This window comes from Doryrhamphus excisus, linkage group LG8, assembly GCF_037039965.1.
Source record: "Doryrhamphus excisus strain RoL-2023G ecotype Guam linkage group LG8, RoL_Dexc_Guam_v1.1, whole genome shotgun sequence".
Taxonomy (NCBI): Eukaryota; Metazoa; Chordata; class Actinopteri; order Syngnathiformes; family Syngnathidae; genus Doryrhamphus; species Doryrhamphus excisus.
In genome coordinates this window covers 8,370,884-8,393,211 of record NC_136364.1, presented here as the reverse complement: position 1 = coordinate 8,393,211, position 22,328 = coordinate 8,370,884, and the positions used below count along the sequence as shown (strand labels likewise).

Genomic DNA, 22,328 nt, shown 5'->3' with positions numbered 1-22,328 from the left:
CAGTCTAGCCCGCCAGAGGTCACTCACCACACTTTTCCTGCATGTCAGAGAGGAATTCCCTGTGTGGACACCCACTCATTTAGGGCGACCCCGCTTTTGTTGAGCCTGCAGGGGAGTGGGTGTTGGGGTTCCCCCGGTGTTGGTCACATGTTTCAGTGTATGCTCAAGCTGAAATAACTGAGAATGTGTTAAAAGCCATGCTGTGTACAATCTCAAAGGAGGGGCGGTGCCAAAAAGGAAAAAAAAATGTGGATGCTGTGAAGGAAACTTAACAGAGGCTTGGAAAGGAGATATTAATAACCCTGCAGGCCAGCCCTCCACATTCTTCACATGTGAGTCACTGCAGCGGCAGCAGGCAGCAGCCAGCAGATTACTGCTGTTGCTCATTTGCTTCTCTTTCCACTGAGTGGTGGAACAAGGAGGAGGTGGCCACGCCGTCCACTTCAGGAATAGCTGGAAAAAGTAACGCAAACACGCTCACGACCTGGTAGTGTACACACAGACTTGACTTTGTGTGCCTGACGGTGGAAAAAGCTTCTGCGTGGACTCGGCCCGTTCCACCGTGACTGAGTCAGTGTTTGTCCGAGCTTGGCAGAGGAACACATGAGCAGTGTTCACGCGAGAGAGAGGTGAAAGGTCAGACCAGACACAGTCTACAGGTCACTTTATTGCTGTAAAAGCGGGCGTGAGGACAGGCGGTGGCGCTGTGCACAGTAGTAGTAGTCGTCTGCTCTCTGCGGAGGCTTTGTTACAATCGTAGGAAGACAAGCAGACGTGGAAATAAAATCAAGTGTAAGGCGTGAAGCAGCACTCAAGGGCTATGCTAATAACGCTAACAAGTATGGCTTTAATACATACAGCTTTGTTATGATAAATACACTTTTGGACCTGCTCGGCAAACACAAGGAATATATACACTCACTGGACACTTCATTAGGTACACCAGTCCAGATTTTTCACTTTCCTCCATTTGAGTCACTATTTTGTCATTTGTGGTACACTTTTTCCATTCTTTGATGTCATGCACCAAACAGGAAGTGGTCATCAAACAAATGATGCATTAGGGGAAACTATTTGCCGTTTAACACAAGCTGCGGTTGTCAGGACTGTGTCGATTCATTCGTACTAGCTTAGCGCTGTCGGCCATGTTGGGATGGAATGCATTGGATGTCGTTATCTTGTGTACCTAACGCAGAGTCCAGTGAGTCATGTGGAAAAACAACATGAGGGCGCCAAAAGTGAGAAGGGATGTTTGACGCAACACTTTGGTCCAGGACGCTCCACCGTGCTAACCTCACGACTGCAGCAGAGGGCCTCCTCAAACTATGTGGTGCATGGAGGAGAGCCAGGAGCAAACATACAAACAGAAGTGTGAGAGGACGCCGGTTCACGCGTCCGAGCCTGCCTGCCTGCGTTTGGAGGGCGGGACGAGGCGACTGGGCAACTCAGGGGGCAGGCCGTGGCCCTCCAGTTTGACCTCGATCAGGTGGCTGGCCAAGGCGAACTCCTCCTCATCCAGCATGCCGTCTCGGTCCACATCCGAAAGCTTCCAGATGCGACCCAGCACGGAGTTGGGTAGGCGGGAGCTGACCATCCAGTTCTTGGCCTTGGTGCCGCTCAGCTTGCCCTCATTGGGGGCCAGGTTGTAGAAGATCTCGTCGTACTTGGGCTTGTCCTTGGTCACCACCCACATCTCCTCCTCCTCGGCGCACTCTCCCTCCTCCTCGCCGAAGGGGTCACCTTCGCCAAAGGGGCCGGCTCGCGTGCCCAGGAAAGCCCCGCCCTGCACGCCGGGCTGTTCGCCCGCCTCCAGCTCCTCCTGGCGCAGGAGGGGCATCAGCTTGGCGATATCCACTGACAGCAGCTCGTCCAGGGCCGCCATCAGGTTGGGCTTGAGGGTTTTGAACTTGGTGAAGTCGTGTACCATCAGTTGTTCCTGAAGAAGGACATCCACCACAATCACTGACATGTAGGATGTTTCTATGTCTTTTATGTACGGACTGAATGACTATACATCCTGTTCATCCATCAGACAATCTAACATGTATCTATCATCTCTCTGTCTGTCTGGCCATCCAACTATCCGTCCATCAGGCCATCCAACTACCCGTCCATCAGGCCATCCAACTACCCGTCCATCAGGCCATCTAACTATCCATCCATCAGGCCATCCAACTATCTGTTCATCAGGCCATCCAACTATCTGTCCATCCAACTATCCGTCCATCAGGCCATCCAACTATCTGTCCATCCAACTATCCATCCATCAGGCCATCCAACTATTCGTCCATCCAACCATCCGTCCATCTGGCCATCCAACTATCCGTCCATCAGGCCATCCAACTATCCGTCCATCAGGCCATCCAACTATCCGTCCATCAGGCCATCCAACCATCCGTCCATCAGGCCATCCAACCATCCGTCCATCAGGCCATCCAACTATCCGTCCATCAGGCCATCCAACTATCTGTCCATCCAACTATCCATCCATCAGGCCATCCAACTATCTGTCCATCCAACTATCAGGCCATCCAACTATCCGTCCATCAGGCCATCCAACTATTCGTCCATCCAACCATCCATCCATCTGGCCATCCAACTATCCGTCCATCAGGCCATCCAACTATCCGTCCATCAGGCCATCCAACTATTCGTCCATCCAACCATCCATCCATCTGGCCATCCAACCCTCCGTCCATCAGGCCATCCAACTATCTGTCCATCCAACTATCCATCCATCAGGCCATCCAACTATCTGTCCATCAGGCCATCCAACCATCTGTCCATCAGGCCATCCAACTATCCGTCCATCAAGCCATCCAACTATCCGTCCATCAAGCCATCCAACTACCCGTCCATCAGGCCATCCAACTACCCATCCATCAGGCCATCCAACTATCCGTCCATCAGGCCATCCAACTATCTGTCCATCCAACTATCCGTCCATCAGGCCATCCAACTATCTGTCCATCAGGCCATCCAACTATCTGTCCATCCAACTATTCATCCATCCAACCATCCGTCCATCTGGCCATCCAACTATCCGTCCATCAGGCCATCCAACCATCCGTCCATCAGGCCATCCCACTATCCGTCCATCAGGCCATCCAACTATCCATCCATCTGTCCATCCAACTATCCATCCATCAGGCCATCCAACTATCCGTCCATCAGGCCATCCAACTATCTGTCCATCCAACTATCAGGCCATCCAACTATCCGTCCATCAGGCCATCCAACTATTCGTCCATCCAACCATCCATCCATCTGGCCATCCAACCATCCGTCCATCAGGCCATCCAACTATCTGTCCATCGAACTATCCATCCATCAGGCCATCCAACTATCTGTCCATCAGGCCATCCAACCATCTGTCCATTAGGCCATCCAACTATCCGTCCATCAAGCCATCCAACCATCCGTCCATCAGGCCATCCAACTATCCGTCTATCAGTCTCGCTGACCATCCATTCATCTATCCAAAACCATTTATCCATCCGTTACTCCATCCAACTATCATCCATCCATCTCTATTTATCCATCCGGCTGTCCATCGCTCTATCAGTGCAGATGTCCATCCATTCATCCCTCCAATTATCCATCCATGTGTCAATCTGTCCAATTCACCATCCATTTGGGTTTGTTTGTTCATCCAGCCATCCATCCATCCATCTATCTATCTATACATATCTATCTCTTCCTCATTCATTCATTTATCCGTCGATCCATTCATGCTTCTATCCATCCTTACATTTTCCTGTCCAATCCATCCATCCATCTAACACTGTATGTATGCATCCATCATCTTTCTGCCCTTCCGTTTATTCATCCATCCATCCACCTTTTGTCCGTGTGCATCCACTTGTCCTACCTGCATCTTGGCACAGTCAGGGAAGTCACCAGCGGAGATGTTGTGCTGCAGTTGTATCTTGGAGAAGATGACGGGCAGCTGGTAGATGAGGTTCTTCTTCTTGTTGTCCTTCCTGAAGACAGAGGGCATCTCCTGCTTCAGGTAGCTGATGATGTGAGCGTGCACCTGAAGACACAGAGAATTCCTGGGTGAAGCTATTCATCATCAGTTAGGGTTCAGAGAAGTCTCCTTATCCCGGCGTTCCTCCCACGTATTCCTCCCACATACTTGGAGTAAGCTCCGAAAACAAACACCCACCCGGACCAGGCGCGCTCTCTTCACCAGGTCGTTGAGCTTGCGCAGAGCCGCGTTTCTTGGAAGGTTCTGGATATCAGCGAACAGATCCTCCTCCTCCAGCTCGAACAGCTTGCGATTGTCGGACACCATGAGCGGCTCAGACCAGAAGGACCCGATGTAGACTCTAAGGACCTCCGGGGTGCCGAACACTTTGCCCAGGGACCACATGAGGGCGCCGTAGACTCTCATGAGCTGCTGGGTGCCCACCATGTCAGCCTTGTTGAGGACCACCCGCAGCTTGTCCTCGTTGCCCTTCAGTGCCCCGATGGCCTCGGAGAACTCGTCGGAGATCTCCAGCTTGTGGGCGTCAAAGAGCAAGATGATGCGATCCACTCGCTCCGCGAACCAACGCAACACGGCTGGGAAGTCGTAGCCTGGCAGGGGGCAGAGGTCAGGGGTCAAACATTTTCACAGAAAGACAAGGACGGCTTGAGTCGAGAGAGGAGAGGAGAGGGACAACTTAGATGTTGACACTACTACTACTACTACTAATATTCCTAATATGAATTTTTATTAATATTATAGTATAATTAATTATTATGACATTATTATATTGTGTCATGGTTTTAGCAGAAGTAAATACAGACAAATAAAATATGCTTTAAAAATTTTTGATTCATTAACATGATATATTTTTGTATTATATTTATATAAATGTTTTAATAATTGTTTATGTAAGGTTTTACAGCTATAGTAAATAATTGCCAAAACACAAAGTAGAAATATGAGCAATAAATGCCACCCAAGTAATACTACTATTATGACAATAAGCAGAAATATTGAGAATTTAAGATGTTTACCAAATATTATTGAAATAATATTCAAAATGTTTTACATTATTAAATATTTTATAATTATATATATATATATGTATTTTTTATATCTGTATTATTTAATAATATATACATTTTGTTGAATACGTTTTTTTCAAATATAGCAAATTATTTAGTTAAAAAGAGCAATAAATACTAATAAAATTCTTAAAAGTTAAGAATTGAATCTAAAAAAAATAAAATTAGCAAATGTTATTGAAACATTTTTAAAAAGAATTTTTAAAAATGTTATCTTTTTTATATTTATTACATTATCATATTATTCCATTAGAAGCTTTAATAATTATTAAATTAGGAAATATTATTCTAACAATAATAAATACATAGTTATTGTATATATTTCCAAAGACATTTTGTTGATGATTAGATGATTTGTTAGTTGTTGAGTAGTAAAGTGTGGTAGAATAATGTCGTAGAGTAACTTGTGGTAATGTGGTAGAGTAATGTGTGGTAAGAGTAATGTATAGAGTAGTAATGTGGTAGAGTGATATATGGTAAGAGTAATGTATAGAGTAGTAATGTGGTAGAGTAATATATGGTGTAGTAATGTGGTAGAGTGGTGTGTAATAATGTTACTTGGAGTGAGGATGACTTTTGGAATGGTTTTGCAACACTTTGCTTCTGGCGGAGACGTTGCTGTGGTGAGTTAGCAGCCGTGTTAGCTAACAGGGCGTCAGCACACGCAGGGACGGGGCGGGGGGTTTGGGGGCGTTGCCCTCTCCTCACCTTTGTAGCCCTTCTCACCTCTGCTGACTCTCTGCTTGGCCCCCGACAGGATCCCGGGGGTGTCAATGATGCTGATGCTCTCCAGCACCTGATTGGACATCTGGGCACACTGGAACCTGCCCCAGCAAACACAAACATGGATGCTAATCAACTTCGACTGGAATGGAAACGCGGACCCCGCCCCAGCAGAGGCGGCCCATTGTGTCCCGGCTCTCATTGCTCTACGCTTCCTGAAGGAAAATGACGACCGGTGCCAGAATCAAACAATACGGCGGCTAATGATGTGTGCCTTCCAACAACAAGACCTCTTCCTGTGGACCGCCAACTTAACGAGCCCAACGCTTCCCTGGGCAGGAAGTCAAAGACAAACACTCCTGCCGAGGGAGCGAGGGAGTCCCAGCATCGGGGTTTTCTTGGACCGCGCCTTGTGGGAGCTAGCTAGCTAACGCGTGCCGTATTGACATCAGTGGAAAAACATGCTGGTGTCGTGCACAGGACGTCCATTGTGAGTTGTTGCCTTGACCCCCCTGATACCACCCTCCACTCTTCCCCAAATAAGGCCAACATTTGGCACCCAGAGTCCAAATTCCACAAAAAACTCACCTGTTGAGGAAGGTGTTTCCGAAAGGGTTGAGCTTACGGAAGGGCTTGTTGGGGTCCACGATGAGGGCGTTCCCGGGGATGACGCTCTCCACCTCGCCGTGCATGATGGCGGTGAAGCAGTCGGTGGTGGGCTCGGGTCCCACCCTGCTTCCCGGGATCTCCTGCTCCAGGAGGTACCTGTCAGTCACACACAGGACTTACATTCCGCACCGGTAAGCGACCCGTGTGGCGTCGGGCGTGGGCGGGACTCACTTGATGAAGGTGGTCTTCCCGGTGGAGTACTGTCCCACCACCAGCACCATGGGCTTGTTGTCAAAGTCGGCGTCCTCCAGGCTGAGCGAGTGGAAGTCGTGGAAGCCGTAGTACTGCTCCAGGGGGAGCAGCTTCTTGCGGTACAGCGACTTGAGGCCTTCGGTGACGGTGCGGATGACCTCCGGCGCCTTCTTCACGTTCTTTCGCCCCCAGCGTGACATGTCGGTGCTGAAGATGCCTTTCCTGCTTCTCCTGCTTCCTGTTTTTACTCTGTCGTCCTTTCAAGCCTCCTAGCGCTGAAAAGGTGGACACGAGAAGGTCAGAAGACAATCACTCACTCCTGCAGGCAGCTGCAGATGTGGAATCTGGAGGGAAGTTCCTGAGCCCTCCAGGAGGCTGCCTAGCGTTGTCAGTGCATGCCTGGAAAAAGCTGCTGGAAAATTCTCAAACCAAACCCTGCGTGCGAGCGGGGCAGCAGTTTGGGACGGGAGTGTGAAGTGAGTAAGACATTCCTTTCATCCCCTCAGTGGAACAACCTCTGACTGCATTGTTCACGGCAGGAAAAGCGGACCAAAAGACTTCAAGTTCACACAAAAAAACAGCTAAGCTTCCATTTTCTCATCATTTTCAGCAGGGGGGGGGGGGGGCGGGAGGGGAGAAATGTCACAAGACCCGTGTGGGGAGCGTCAAAATGGTGAAACTAAACGCCCATGAAAAAACCATCGAAGTTTTAAGAGTAGCTGGGTGCGCCATATTTTCCTACTGTACACAAATGCAACACTTTACATTAGCAAAACTAGCAGACGCTAAAAAGTGAAAAGAAGTAGAAGAGATTTTACCACAGCAGACGTCGGCCTCTCGGAAAATCTTTACACAAGATGAGAAGAAGGAGCTGCTGTTACTTGTACGAGTGTACCTGCGTCAGCCTATGGGAGCCCTCGGTCAGATGAGTGTGGGGTGGGGGGGGCAAGTTGGGGGGCGGGGGTCGTTCCTTCTTCCTCTGAAGCTGATGTGGTTCACGTCTCTGCTCGCTGCAAAGACCACTCTCCTCCTCCTCCTTTCACGGACCTCCTCCTGCAGGGATGCCTGGCAACGCTGTGGGCAGCACAAAACACTCCAGGCAGCCAGTGGTGGGGGGGCGGGGCCACGACCAGCAGCATAAAATAATAATAAAATACGCATGTCCAACGAATTACTTTGTCACACATTTTACATGCGGGCCTCACATGACAACTTCCTGTTGACCTTCACTGCGTGTACTTTTTAAAGTCACACAATATGTACAGCCGTCGCTTCTTTTTACACTTGAATGGCAAATTCAGGTTATTAATAAATGTTTTTATGAACATTGGTTGACTTGTTTTTACAGTTATATACACAGATGTGTGTTTTGTTTTCACACTATCATTAGCAGCGGCTTGCGTCTTTTCACACTTAAACAGCAGTTAGCAAGGTTAAAGGAAAAGTGCATCTTTTTTTATCATCACTACATGCTAACATGTGCTACGTGCTACGTAACCTGGATAGAAAACCATCAAACCTTGTTGGGGTATTTTGGAGGCGTTCCAGTAGCAGGCTTCCTAGGCGCAATAGATGTGTCCCATTATGTGCATTAATTAACTGCCTCTATTTTTATATCTTTAGAATGTAAGGATTGTGGATGATGGGCAAAACACAAAAAGTGCAATTTTCCTCAAAGAATGAGGGGGTTTGGGTCGGAATATGAACATTGCTTGACTTCTTGTTACACTTAAATGGTAACTATAAAGTGATACAGTATGTATTGTTTTGACGCTTGACCAGTGGGATTGTTCTTTTCACAGTTCAACAGCTAGCCATTAGCAAGGTTATGAATGCGGGTTTTTAGGTCAGGATATGGACATTACTTGACTTCCTTTGGCACTTTAATGCCAAATGAGTGTTTTTAGATGAGAATGTTATAATTGTGTAACTTCTTTTTGCACTTTATTGACAAAGTTATGAATTACTGATTTGGATCATAATATTAACATTGCTTAACATCTTTTTACTAATTAATGCTTCACTTCTTTTTTCATGGTTATAATGGGGTCCTGATAGGTCGGCAAATGAACACTGGTTGACTTCTTTTTGCACTTTCATGGCAATTGACAATTGACAAGATGCATGTTGCCACTTTACTGGTAACAGTGGTAGATTGGTGGAGATTTAAACGCGTTTGGCACGAGTGGTTTTAGGTTAGGATATCAACATTGCTTACCTTCTTTTTACACTTTAAGGGCAACCACGGTTGTGACTCACTTCCTTTTAAACAGCATAGAAAGAGGCTATTACCATTGATTAAATACTTTTTGTACTTCAATGGAAAGACAGCAGCCGGGATGTTAGGGTAAGGAAGTGTTTTTATGATCCGTTAGCAATGGTTCACTTCTTTTTACGCTTGTGTGGAATGGCCTTATGTTTGACCCTGAATCTTGTCAATCATTTCTAATTGCTACCATTGTCAGCGGTTCACTTCTTTTTACACTTGAAGCGGTGAAGAAATGAGGTCAGCGGGGATTCATAAAAGAAGCAAGGTTTAATTTACAGTTTTACTAAATGTACATTTGTTTTGTTTTAAAAAGTATCCATATACACAATAAATACAATACAAAATTAATCTGTAATACTATACTTCAAATTCTCTTGCGGTCTTTTTGTACATTATTATTGTTCCTTTTTCTCTTTTACTTCTCCGTTTCCATGCGTGTGCTGTGTTGGACTTGTCCGCCAAGCTTAAATAATACAAAGAAAACACACGGGGGTCATGTAGTGATGAGGCTGGGCTGCCCCCTGCTGACCCAAAGCAATCATGGCAGCTTGTGTTTGACTAGTTGTTAAAAAGACGGTTGAGGGAGGAGTTTTCATGTGATTATGGAGGCTTTTGCACTTTTAGTTTTCCACGCTTGTGCTCTGCAGTGTCGGCCTTTGAACACAATCCCAAGCTTGTGCGACAACAACTGACTGCTTTGTGGCTGTTTGAAACAACGTTTAAATGTGAGACAGGCTCCTCACTGGTGGAATGTGGTCAAAGGAGGAGGTCACATGACAGAAGGTGAAGAAAAAGACACGAGCCGGCTGGACAAGACAACCAAACATGACTGCTCAATTCCACGGACACACATCACATCTTGGCAGAGTAACAGTTCACAGTGCCAACCAACCTCCCCCCCCCCTGCACCTAGCGTGTCTCTTGGGCGCCCCATCTCCCCCGTCAGTCCAGTTTGGGGCTGGGGGGGGGGCTGTTATCTGCTCTGAGTCTGCGGCACCAGGCTGCCATTGTGACCGCGGCCGCCGACCTGAGGGTGCTGGGCCAGCGAGGATGACGAAGAAGCGGTGGAGGATGGTGGGGGGCCCGAGGGCCGGTGGGGTAGACCCTGGGGTCCCCCCGAACGCGGGTTTTGGTGCGTCCGGCTGTTGCCGCCCTTGTGGTGGTGGCCGCGCAGCGCGGGCTCCTGCTGCAGGTTGAGGATGCTGTCGATGGCGCACTGCAGGTGCTTGTTGAGGGAATCGTCGGGGGGGCTGCCGCTGGAGAAGCTGGTGTTGTCCATGTCAGGGGAGTCTGACTTGCAGCGCTTGGCGGGGAGCAACGAGTCCCGCGTGAACTCGGGGGAAGGGGGCCCGGGCGCATGCTGGTCCATTCGGAAGGTCCCAGCTTGCCGCTGTTTGTGTTTGCCGCTTGTCCTCTTGTACTTGGCGAAGTCAACGTCCTGCTCCGAGCGTTCATCCCCCCTGCCTTTCACCCCCTCCCTATCCATGTGATGCGGGAGGTGGTGATGCGAGCCCTTGAGACCGCGGTTGAAAACCTCATCCACGCCATCCAAGCCCCGCACCGTCCCCCCCACCTGGCCCGAGCCCCCGTCCCGGCCTCTTTTCTCCACCTTCATGCTGGCTATGACTGTCCGCTCTGTGGGGGAACGCTCGTGTGAGGCGGGGGACAGCGAGGGCGTGGGGTAGGACACTGTGTCGTCCCCGCCACCTGGGACGCCTGGCCTGACTCTGGGACTTACGTTTTCCCGGTAGGTTTTTCTTAGGGGGAGGCGGCAGGTGGTCTGTGAGGGTGCCGTGGTGGAGGCAGGGTTGTGTTTGACTCCGCCCACTTCATGGTGATCCAAAGTGCCATTCATTTGTGTGGAAGGTGTGGCGGGCGGGGCTCTCTGCGGCGGGTTGGACTGTGAGGTCGCCGTGGCGACTGACGAGGTGGCAGTGGAGAAAACCGGCGACTGGGCTCTGATGACGCTGGGGGGCGGCGTGGATAATGGGTGGGATTTGGGGGTTTCTGGCTGAGATGCGGACTGCGGGGTATGCACGGGGTCTAAGGCTGTGTTGTGGACCACCTTGCTGAAACCAGTCTGATCTTGCTTGATCTTCAGCTTCAAGCCGATCCTCCTCCGCGCCTCATAGGTCTTGATGGGCGGCTTGCTGGTCCTCTGCGGCAGCGCATCATCGTCGTCGGCAATTTGGGACTTGGAGGAGGAAGAGGAGAACAACGATGATGATGATGATGCCGCTGCTGCTGCTGCAGGAGGGCGAGTGTAGGAGGAGGTCTGAGTGACAGGGTCGGACTCTGGCTTGCTCACCGCTGGTGGAGCAGGGCAGCTGCTCGACCACGACACAGAGGCGCCACCCCCACCTTGCTTTATCACCAGTTTTGTTGGGGGGAAGGAGGCGCTTGGAGGGGGGGCAGCAGCGATGGTGACAGGTGTGGGGACTGGTGCTGGGCTGGGGGTTGGAGGTGGAAGTTTTGGGGTGACGTGCAAAGGAATGGAAGGAGCGGGAGGCGCAGGTTCTGGGGGTGGAGCGGGGGCCAGCGGCGGGGCCACAGCAGCTGGAGGCGGGGCCATGGCAGAGGCAGGCTCAGGCTTAGGTGACTTTTGTTGGGAAGAAGCTAAACTCTCCAACAGGCGTGCGTTTGCCACAAACTCCTCTGCAAACACATGATGATTCGTTAGTCTCCACATCCAAACACATCGTCAACTTTGGGGTGCGTTCACACACTCCTCTTCGGTCCGGTTAAAACAAACCGAGTCTGTTTGCTCGGCTAGGGTAACGGATGCCAAGTTGGTGTGACTGTGCGACTGGACGTTGTGTAAACCTCGCTCCCTGACACCTTAGGAGCTGCACTGGATTATAAATTGACAACTCAGGCTTTTAGCTCATTGGCTAGCGCTGCTCAGCTTAACTCTCAATCAGTGGGGATGTGTGATCGGCAGTTCGATCCCAGTTTGATCCCTTACACTTGTATGCGTTTGTGGTCCACGGAACCCAGAACCGCACGACTTCATGCATCCTTTGATGACATAAATCGAAGTCACCAGACAGCACTAAAGCACCTTTTTCGTGAACGCACCCCTTGAAGATGGAACCATACCTGGTCTTTCTTTGGCCAGAATCCTGTCCTGGCTGATGGCGAGCTTTTCCTCCTGGATGAACATGCGGTCGATCATCACCATCTCCGCCGAGGGTCCGAGTCTCTGCTGCGGGGCCCAAAGCACAAGCGTCGTCAGTTCAGCACATCACCAGACGACAGGAGGGCAGGGTTTGGGGGACTCACCTTTGACTCGGTGAAGAGCAGGTGGCGATATTTATCCAGCATGGCTTGCGTCCTCTTCAGCAACTGGCAGGAGACGCTCTCAAATTCGTCATCCACTGTGCACGGTAGAGTTGTTGACAATTATAGTGAGGGTTAAGGGATGGGCTGGGGGGGGCAGACAATATTGTTGAAAGTACCTCTCTGGTAGTCTTGAGAGGAGTTGGCAGTTCCCTGGTAGAGATGGTAAGGCAGCAATCTGTGCAGCGTGTCCTCAAAGGAGTAGAAAGGAGCGCTGTAGTTGGGGTGAAGCACCGAGCCTTGCTGCTTCCTCAGCTGCTCCAACATCCTGCAGGGAGGCGGCGAGAGAAGCGTTACGCACCTAAATGCAACGCGAAGGCAACCTGAGGATGCGTGGCTACACACCTGGCTTCTTTGCTCGGCTCCGCGCTGAAAGGCATATTCACTGATGTCTGCAGAGAGGAGGTCAGACAGGATGTCAAGCCATGCTGCCATTGGACAACTACTTCCTGTCTAGACTGTTACCTGAGGTTGCAGTGGTGCCAGGGGCTGTGGAGCAGGCATTTGGGTGACGCTGGCGCCTAACACGTGTATCTGCATGCCACCTTTACCCAGAGTCACCCCTCCCACTGAGCTGATCACGCCGGGCTTTGGCTGAATCTGAGCATGACGCAAGGAAGGGAGATTAGCAAAAAAAAGAAAAAGAAATCGTGCTATCGGGATTCCACATAAAAAGACAGCCCACCTGTGCAGGCTGAGTAAGGCTCACAGGAGCGACAGTCTGATTCACCTTGGCTCCAGCTGGTCCCTGGACTCCTGAGACTACCTGTAAGTCACTTGAGGCTACACACAAGACAAAGCATGAGCGAGGGCTCAAAGGCGGCGAATGCGTGGCGAGGGCGCCGCCGAGGCTCACCTGTAGCAGGACTCGTGATGAGCACTGACGCGGGCTGCAGCGTCGGGGCCAGCTGAGCAGATGTGGCGGTGCCGGCCGATGAGGCGATGGCCGTTTTGTCCACAGGCACGTCTTGCTGGCCACCAAATTGACTGTTGGGTGGAGGCAGGACCTGAACGGGCTGCTTGACCTGCAGGAGGATGCTCTGCTGGATCTGGAAGCACATCAGGATGACACGGCACTCAGGCTGGGAGGTGTGCGACAGTTCTTTTGCCCTCCTTCAAGTTAACATGTGGTGCAGGTACCTGGTGAAGCTTCTCCAGCAGCTGCTTCTGCTGCAGGGACGGCTGGCTGATGGCCGACAGCGTCTGGATCTGCGACCCCAACAGCTGCAGGTGCTGCTGCTGATCCGCCGTCAGGCTGTGGACGGGAAGCTGGGCTTTTAACACGGCGGAGGCCAAAGTGCTGACGGGAGGTGCGGCAAATTGGTGCGGAGCGGGCGGGGGCTTGGGTGACTGCGACATGGGGGGCTGCTCGGGCGGCTGGTAGGGCGCAGGCTGGGAGGCGGGACGCGGCTGAGGCAGGAGCTGCACTTGGATCTGAGCCGGCTGGGGCTGGCCCGGAGCCACCTGGGGTTGCGGAGACTCGGCCACTTGGTTGTGGACGATGAAGAGCGGCGGGTGAGAGGACGGCGTGCACGAGCGGGACGACGTTTGTGATGGCGGCTGAGGCTGCGAGGGAGGACGCGACTGCTGATGGTGCGGCGACTGGATCTGCTGGCTCAGGGTCAGCGGGGACTGGGAGGGTTGGGGGCTGTCGGACACTGGGGGCGCCGCCGTGTGGCCGGTCAGGACCGGCGTGGGGGACATGCTCTGGATCTTCAGGGGCTGCTGGTGCCCAGCGGAGGGTACCTGAGGGTGTGGAAAACGGCATTAAAACAAGGTAGTTTGGATCCGGTGATGACATGAAGACATGGGGCAGAGGCCTACAGACTGGGGGTGATGGGCCACATGACTATCTCTTCTAAAGTTCTAAATTACACTCACTGTCCACAACATTAAGTACATCTGCACACAAATGAGATCCAATGACACAACACAAAACTAAACAGGGCTGCCATCGTCTCGTTTGCATGATTAGCCATGACACAAAACTGTGTGTAAAACACAGCTTTTTGTTTTGCACCATTTGTGACGTGATCTCATGTTTTAAACTGCATTTCACAACGCAACATGAACTCACTGAATACCAAGCATGCCTTGTGGGCACTAAGTAAATAACAGCTAAAGTTACATGTTTGTTGTTGTGTAATCGCTACCCTGTTACGTGTTGTGCTGTTTATTTTTCAGTTCTTACAGTGAGTGAGACTTTGTTTGATCCACTGTACAATAATGCCTTGCCACTTTGTGCTTCCCTGTATCACGGTTTTCCAAAAATATACTAATTAATAATTCACTGCTGTGTTGTGGTTGAGTACTGGCTATTTTTTTTATTAATATTCAATAGAATAGAATAGAATGCCTTTGTCACTGTACACATGTACAATGAGATTGAGAGCAGCTCCTTTAGTGCAAACGTGGAATAAAAAAAGGAGAGATAAATGACAGTGTAGATAAAATTGGTAAAAATAATCATTTGAATTATGTGATATATTAATATTCAAGATTATTCTATGTGTTTTTGCCAAAATGAAGCATGTTCAAGCATAAAAACAGCTAAATTCAGTAAATACAAATATATGGCATTCAGAATACACACTCAAAGACGTGATGATACGTAGTCTTCTACACTGGTCACTAGGTGTCAGTAATGTTGCACTGATGAGACAAATGCCACTGGAGTTCCGTACAAAAACTGGGAAAAACAAGGAACTCTCCCAATGCCAACATGACTAAGTCAACTCTTCTGCCAGAGAATCACCATCTCAATTGTAAGCAAGAAAATTGTGATTTGCATTTTTTGCAAAGTCGTGCAGCCCTTAAAATGAACATCATCACCTTAGTAAAGGAACAATTCTGTATCGGATGGCATCACGTTGTTGTACAGGTGAAGCTAATGTTGTGGTCGGTGAACATAGTCTGTTACAGAACATTTACAGAAACAGTCATTGCGTAAAAATGGTGTCAAATACGAAAAACAAGATGAACACAAACACAGTCTACACACACAAAGTGAATGAACAGAACTACAAGAGCAAACAAGTGGAAAAGCCCAATGATTGTGCCTTCAAGGTGATCAAGGTGGAGGTCGGGAAGCTCTGACAACTTGTGGTTTGGGTATCGTTCAGGGGTCTGACTCCGGGTTGCGGGGGGACACTTGACTTGCTTTAGTGCAGCTTGGGAATTAGACATTGACCATAATGAAAAATGAGTTGGCCAAATTGGACTATTGTGATTTGTTTTTTAAAGCATCCAATTGTTGTAAAACTAAAATCACTTGACAGATGAATTGATTCCAATCATGCTCTCACACGCACCAAAGCATTGTTAGAAACACACAGAAGCTGCAAGCCGGTTAGTCTTTCTTTGCACAGCAGCGACATGGAAGCACACGCTACAAAATACACAATAGTACCACAACTAAGGGGAAAGGGAACTCCACTAAGGTTGTAGTGGCGACAGGAGCAGCGGCAGCAAGTGGGTGGGGCTTAACGTAGAGGGCGTTTCTACCTGCTTTACCGAGTGGGAGTGGCCAGGGGAGGGGCTCTGACCCACCAACGAGTCACTTAATAGGCTGTCACGGACAGCGGGGGCTGCAGTTGTGACGTCGGTGCTGTTGACGATTACAGATGCCGGGACCCCCACGGTGGGGGCGGAATGGTTCTCCGTTTGGTGGTGCTGCTCCCTCGGCTAATAGGAGCATGTTTACCGTTTCAGGGTGAGGGAGGAGAGAAGGAAGGGGGTTGGATGAAAAGGGGGGAGTAGAATGGTGAGCCAGAGAGGTCAAAGCAGGGTGTACCACTCTGCCACAATGTTAACGCAGCACATTTTAGAAGAGCGCTCGAAGACGACAACACTGACCTGCTGCAAGAACATCTGCAGGGACTCCTGGCTCAGGATCATGCTGGAGCCCTGGTTGGTGAACAGAAGCCTCCCTGGACTGTGTTGAGCCTGCGGGGGGACCAGCCCGACTGCTGTCACAGACGAAGACGTGGACATGGACGGAGTGGAGGAAGCAACCGTGGTGACCACACAGGGAGCTGGCTGCATGGCGAGGATGGAGGATTGCGCCACATGCTGCTGGGTGGGCTGAGCAGCCTGGTCTGTGGCGCTACCCAGCACCGTCACACACTCCCCGGGCTGCCCCTGAACCATGGTTGCCGCCATGGTGGCTGCTCCGGTGCTGCTACTGCTGCTGCTGCTGGGGACTCCGCCCGGTTGGGGTTGCAAGGCCGGCTGAAGGCTGACTGCAGGGCTCAAGCCCTCCACCTGGCCCAGCATAGTCAAGGAGTTCTGAATAGGCATTCCCTGTATGACTGTCGGGGCGTGTCCTGAGACGGTGTGGGTCTGGCCTGTCTGAGCCAATGACACGGGCATCTGAAAGAGGGTGGGCGTGCCCATTTGGCCAGGCTGGAGCTGAATGGGTCCAGACAAGATGTGGGCGGCCCCGGGATGACCCTGGGACGTCAACACTTGACCCAGATTGATGTTCTGATTCGCAGTTAAAATCTGGTTTGCAATGAGCTGCCCACCAGGACCCTGACTTGTGATGATGTGTCCCCCGGGGTGTTGGGTCAGGATCTGCCCACCTGCCTGCAACTGTGGCAGAAGGAACTGGTGGTTCTGACCTTGTAGAACCGTCTGAGAGGGAATAACGATGCTGCCTGATTGGTTTAACAAGTGGACACTGAGGGGTTTGCCGGATGGTTGCCCGGCTTGCTGCTTGAACAGGGTCTGCTGAAACTGAGGGGCTTGTGTCGTTTGAGTGCTGAGTACAACGTTTGAGCCTGGCTTCCCAGTCAGGAAAGTTACATTCTGAGCTGCAGAAACTGGAATTTGCTGCAGCCCGAGAGCCTTGGTGGCATCGTTTTGCAGGTTTTGGGGTGCCGGCTGTGTCTGCTGCTGCTGCTGCTGCTGTTGTGGTTGCTGCTGCGGCTTGAAGAGTTTGGGCTGGATGGCTCCCCCCTGAGGGGGTTTAGGCTGAATGGGTGTTGGTGTGCGCTGGATAATCACGTTCTGCATTATCTGGCCTTGGGATTGAGATTGGGCTGCAATTCCTGAACTCAGGGGGGTCCCTCCAAAGCCCACAAGTCCAGCAGGAGCGCTCATGGTGGCGCTACTGTTTGTACTGCTAACGACTGCAGCCGGTCCATTTAAAGCTGGAGATCCCAAAGAGGTTTTGTTGCTTTGGATGAGAAGTCCACCGCCTGAAGCCCCGATCCCCGTCTGAGTAGTAGCCCCCGATACCTCTGGCCCAGACTGATGCAGCTGGTAACCGCCCATGGCTTTGGCCAAGATGGGCTGCCCAGACTGATTGATAGTCATGACTGTGGGCTGACCCACAACCTGAATCTGTCCGATCCCCAAATGTCCAGACTGGCTCCCGTTGGGAAGCGTTTGAAGACTCGAAATTGGTTGAAGTGTCACATTTCCGAGGCCCACCGGCTGCATAAAGGGCTGAACGCTGATGGCCTTGTTCATGACCTGTGGTTGGAGCTGGAGGCCTTGCTGAGCCAGTACAGACCCCAGCATGTCAGCCGTGGCGTTTGGGGGCGTTGTGGTGGCATTTGGGGCCGACCCGGGAAAGATCGTCGCCGCTCCCCCGACGCCAATGCCTACGCCGACGGCGGTGCCACCGGCTCCCGAGAGGCCGGTGTCGGGCAGCGTCTGGACCACTTGTGTGAGGCCTGGGATTCCAAAGGAGCCCAGATCCAGCTCGGCCTCGGCTTCTTGTAAGCTCTGCTCTGTGATGTTGGCCTCGGCCAAGCTCTGCTGGAGGATGTCGCACGGCTCGTGGTTCGCCCCGATGCCGTTGCTGCCGCCTTCCCCATCAGGCGATCCTCCCAGGATGTCGTCATCCTCCAGGAAGTCCAGGTCAACACTGACTCTGGGCAGGCCTGCCGCCTCGGTGGCCGAGAGCTGGACCGTCGGCTGGACTTCTGGAACATGTCCCTGGAGGGGAAAGTGATAAGATATCAGAAGACAGGAGTTTTTTTAAAAAAAAAAAAAAAGAAAGAAAAGTATATAGGGCAGGGGGAAAATATTTTGATAAATGGCATCCTTAGCTTTCACGCTCAGATGTCCAAGTATGTCCACTTTTAACATGTTCTAATCTAAAGTCGTCATAATTGCTGGATCATCACCTTGCTGGCATACTCAGACGCAAATCTTAATACTGTACACACGTGAAAACTCCATAAACATCACAGCAAAAATCAAAGCTTGTAGGCGTGTTAGTGGAAGGGGGAGCAGGGGGCAGGGGGCAGGTCTCTGGACATGCATGCTCCACAGACAGATAGAAAACAGGGGGGGAAGGGCATTGGGGGATTTTACTCACCCCGGTGGTAGAGAAGAACGAGCTGGAGGGGTCACCCGAACCATCCAAAAGGTCGTCAGTGTCCAACTACAGACACACCCACCCAGGACAGGACAGACAGAACCCCCGAGGACCCCAAAACCAGCAGGCAAAAGCCATCGGGACAGGGAAACAGAACATCGGAGGAGGGGGGAGGTAGGGGCCAAGGGGGCAGAGGAAAAGGACAGAACATAGAAAAGAGAACCAAGATCGTAAGGAACCAGCCAAAAGATTAGGGAAAGAGAGGCAAAACAATGGGATTTGCAAGACTCGGGAGGCGTTAGTGTCTCATTTGGTGAGTAAGCCCCAAATACAAACAAAGGAAAGGACAGGAAACCATAAATAGTGCATTCAAAAAGCAAACAGTGACAAAAGAGTAAGCAAAGAGAGGATGCTGCAGGCTGCATCAAAGTATAGCCCGGCCTGAGCTAACTTACCCAGAGTTGGAATAAATGCTCCATTTACTGTCCCTTTTACACTGCATGGTACCTGCTTGGCTCACACACACATTCTCTCCCATGTTTGCATTAAGGAGCTGCATTTCATCCAAGAGGAGACTGAGGGCAGCCAAGTTGAGACCTTGGTGCCTTCAGAGGTAAGACGTAGCAGCGGGGTAAGCCAATGACACCATGTGTTTATTTACCAGGGTTGTTGTGTGAAGCCAAGTAGCTACCATGTGGTGAAAAAGGGCACAAGACTGCAACAATCCCTGAGAAGGCCTCACAGGAGGTGACACCATAGGAAATGCAAAAAGTAAAGTTCCGCCTGTTTGATTTCCAAGTCTACCAAAAGCCTGCTTCGTTGTCGTACTCACATGGGTCTCAGATCCATGAAGAAAGTCATTGAGAGCTTCTGGGTCACTGCAGGTGGAGGAAATGAACAAACTGTGAGTTATACCCAAGTTATAGTTGCATCCAAAACTGCCAACCGTGACTTACCAAATCACATCTAGAAGGCACCTGCCGTCTTCATCATCCATGACAACTGGCAAAGATGACAACAATGACAAAGATGAGTCCCGCTCCATCCCATCGATGGCTTATTAGCCTGTTATTTGTTTACGGCACTTTTTCATTGACGGGAAGAAAGAAATAAAATGACATGAATCAAGTCATAATACAGTTTTCCCACAGGAGTGACATCTATATGTGGTGGTGGGTTGCAGGTTCCTGTAGATGATTTCATCATCTAATCTGCATAATCAATATAGCGCTGTCACAAGATCTTGAGAGATTAAAACGTGCCAAGATTTATCGTTTCGGAAATATATGTCTTACGTTTGTTTGGGATGATACATTTATTAATTAATTGATCACACAATCAGTGAAAGTAGCTGCACGGTGCACAAATGGTTAGTATGTTGGCCACACAGTCAGATCTGAAATATTTGGGTTTGCATGTTCTCCTCGTGGGGCAGCACGGCGGATGACTGGTTAGCGCGCAGACCTCACAGCTAGGAGACCAGGGTTCAATTCCACCCTCGGTCATCTCTGTGTGGAGTTTGCATGTTCTCCCTGTGCATGTGTGGGTTTTCTCCGTGTACTCCGGTTTCCTCCCACATTCCAAAAACATGCTAGGTTAATTGGTGACTAAAACTCGTCCATAGGCATGAATCTGAATGATTTTTGTTTATATGTGCCGTGCGATTGATTGGCGACCAGTCCAGGGTGTATCCTCGCGACCTTAGTGAGAATAAGCGTCATATAAAGTGGATGGATGGATAAATGAAAATAACTTTGTTAATTTTTCTGGCCTCAATATATTGCCGTGTGCATGTGTGTTTTTTAGGGTTCACTCCGTGTAGCGATTTCAGCACATTGGCGTGTTTGTTACATAAACGTCATGGTCAGCGCCCCGTGCTTATGTTCTAAAGGTTTTCTTTGTAAACTGACATTACTAATGTTATTATTATTAGACTTTGCATAGCTTTATTCTGCTTTAAATATCTGCCGCTGTTCATGGACGATCCCAGAAAAACCATTGACTTCCTTCATAGAAATTAACAAAGACTGAAAATCCGCCAAGTAAAAAAAAAAATGCACGCGAGCTCACTTGACTGAATGTTCATGCACATGATAAAGTCGAGTCAAACAAAAAGCCAATTAATTGCTGATGAATGCTGTCAGCAATTATAACCAGGGCAGCGGAGCCAACTCGCTCTGGCTCGTTGGCAGACAGGTGTGGAGAGTGAGGACTAACTGTTGACAAGTCAAGTCCTTGAGTAAAATGAGCAGTAAAACCTTTTAAAATGACCATAAATGAGAAATCAGATTGAGATTGGCATTCTCTTGAGTTTTTGTGCAGCCCTTAATGCTGTCAGAAAGTCAGAGTAATAACATAAGTGTACGTTAAAAAACTACTTTACTCTTGACATAAGCTTTTACCATAGTAGCACTAAAATAAGCATCTTCAACGGGGTGTGTTTATCCTATGTGAAGCTCCATGAAGGAAGAGTTTGCAGCACGGCGTCCAAGCAGTGGAAGGTGAAAGACAACAAACTGAAAACGCGCGGTTTTCACGCAACCTGGGGGAGGTTTTAACTGCGGTCTCTCCGTGCCACCTTAGGGACGTCTGTGGCAATGAGCACACATAAATAAACACCTTCAGACGTCCACACAAGACACAGTGGCGGCGGGCGACAACGTTTGAACACTCGCCGCTCTACAAAGGCAGCAGATCGTAGCCATTAGCAGCGCCACTGCGCAGGATATGAATGGAGACGCTAATAGCTACTTGCTAGCTAGCGTTTCCCCCAAACAGCTACACCTACCAAACAACACTATCCGGTATGTTCCGCTTCAAATAACAATCACAAGAGCGACTAAAGGCGGCGATACGATGAACAAAACCACCAACCTTCAGCTGTAACGCCATGGCTGTGCTACATCTGGGCTCGATTTCGGCTAGTCAAGCTAGTTAGCCTGGCTAGCCTGTTATGCTATCAACAATATGCAGACGTATCGCTAGCTTGAGCCTTTGACATTCAAAACAAACCGCCATGAGAGGCGTTTTTAAGAGCCCTGCTGCCCCGCCACGCCGTATTCAGCCCTGGCTGGTCTCGCTGCTGGCGTGCAAGCGGAGGAGACAAAATGCGCAGCGAGCCATCTATGTCCCCTTGCGAGCAAAATATGAGTTAATGTTGGAATACTCTTGGATGAGGGGGGTATGCTTGGGAATTCGCTGGCAAAACGAGCCCGTTCGGCGGCGTTGCGCTTCGACGGCGCTCGCTGTGCACTCGGCGATGCCGGTGCAGTGGTGGAATAATGCAGCTTAGTTGCAGTTATTGGCATTAATAGACAAATTGCTACATTGTAACAAACTCACCCGAGACGATAGAGGTGCAGGCAGCGCGGGGTCTCCAGGACAGCCTCGCACGGGCTGCTGCACAGGACCCAACTACAGGCAGGAAGCTTAGGTGACTTCTGCAATGCCTGATGGAAATCTGTAATCCTTTCACTCGCGCTTTCGGAAAGAATTCATTTTCCCCAGGATATAATTATGCTGATACAAGTTATACATTTATTTCGAAAAGAAAACCTACACAAATTTCTTGCTTACAAAATGGCAATACATGCATACTGTACAGTGGTAACAAAATACACAAACACAACAAAACAAATGCTTCAGAACATTGCATGCTACATTGCTAATTATTTATTGTTAATACAGTAGTTTGCTAGAAATAAAGGGGTGAGAAATAATATGACATTTTATCAACAGTTGTACAGA

At 49.9% G+C, this 22,328-nt stretch overlaps 2 protein-coding genes across 9 annotated transcripts; both read right to left on the bottom strand.

Annotated features, from left to right (window-relative positions):
- Window positions 1–647: 647 nt before the first annotated feature.
- On the bottom strand, window positions 648–7,684 carry ehd2b (EH-domain containing 2b). Of its 3 annotated transcripts, none has more exons than XM_058079235.2 (7): window positions 7,538–7,684; window positions 6,622–6,917; window positions 6,370–6,546; window positions 5,767–5,882; window positions 4,169–4,581; window positions 3,872–4,036; window positions 648–1,936 (listed from the first exon to the last, which is right to left on the bottom strand). In XM_058079235.2, the coding sequence occupies exons 2-7, from the start codon at window positions 6,840–6,842 to the stop codon at window positions 1,388–1,390; spliced, it is 1,641 nt and encodes a 546-aa protein (XP_057935218.1). In that variant the 5' UTR covers window positions 6,843–6,917; window positions 7,538–7,684; the 3' UTR covers window positions 648–1,387. The 3 variants fall into 3 exon arrangements, with proteins under 3 accessions (XP_057935218.1, XP_057935217.1, XP_057935219.1); XM_058079234.2 differs by having other exon boundaries at window positions 7,461–7,675; XM_058079236.2 differs by having other exon boundaries at window positions 5,785–5,882; window positions 7,461–7,672.
- A 1,311-nt stretch (window positions 7,685–8,995) lies between these two features.
- bicra (BRD4 interacting chromatin remodeling complex associated protein) lies at window positions 8,996–22,042 on the bottom strand. 6 transcript variants are annotated; one of them, XM_058079229.2, is made up of 15 exons: window positions 21,924–22,042; window positions 19,538–19,583; window positions 19,414–19,459; window positions 18,582–18,647; window positions 16,106–18,196; window positions 15,755–15,934; window positions 13,391–13,996; window positions 13,107–13,299; window positions 12,936–13,033; window positions 12,716–12,850; window positions 12,596–12,642; window positions 12,370–12,518; window positions 12,194–12,288; window positions 12,011–12,116; window positions 8,996–11,566 (listed from the first exon to the last, which is right to left on the bottom strand). In XM_058079229.2, the coding sequence occupies exons 2-15, from the start codon at window positions 19,576–19,578 to the stop codon at window positions 9,885–9,887; spliced, it is 5,535 nt and encodes a 1,844-aa protein (XP_057935212.2). In that variant the 5' UTR covers window positions 19,579–19,583; window positions 21,924–22,042; the 3' UTR covers window positions 8,996–9,884. The 6 variants fall into 6 exon arrangements, with proteins under 6 accessions (XP_057935212.2, XP_078648850.1, XP_078648849.1 ...); XM_078792724.1 differs by having other exon boundaries at window positions 15,764–15,934; XM_078792723.1 differs by lacking the exon at window positions 21,924–22,042 and adding an exon at window positions 21,456–21,913.
- Window positions 22,043–22,328: the final 286 nt, after the last annotated feature.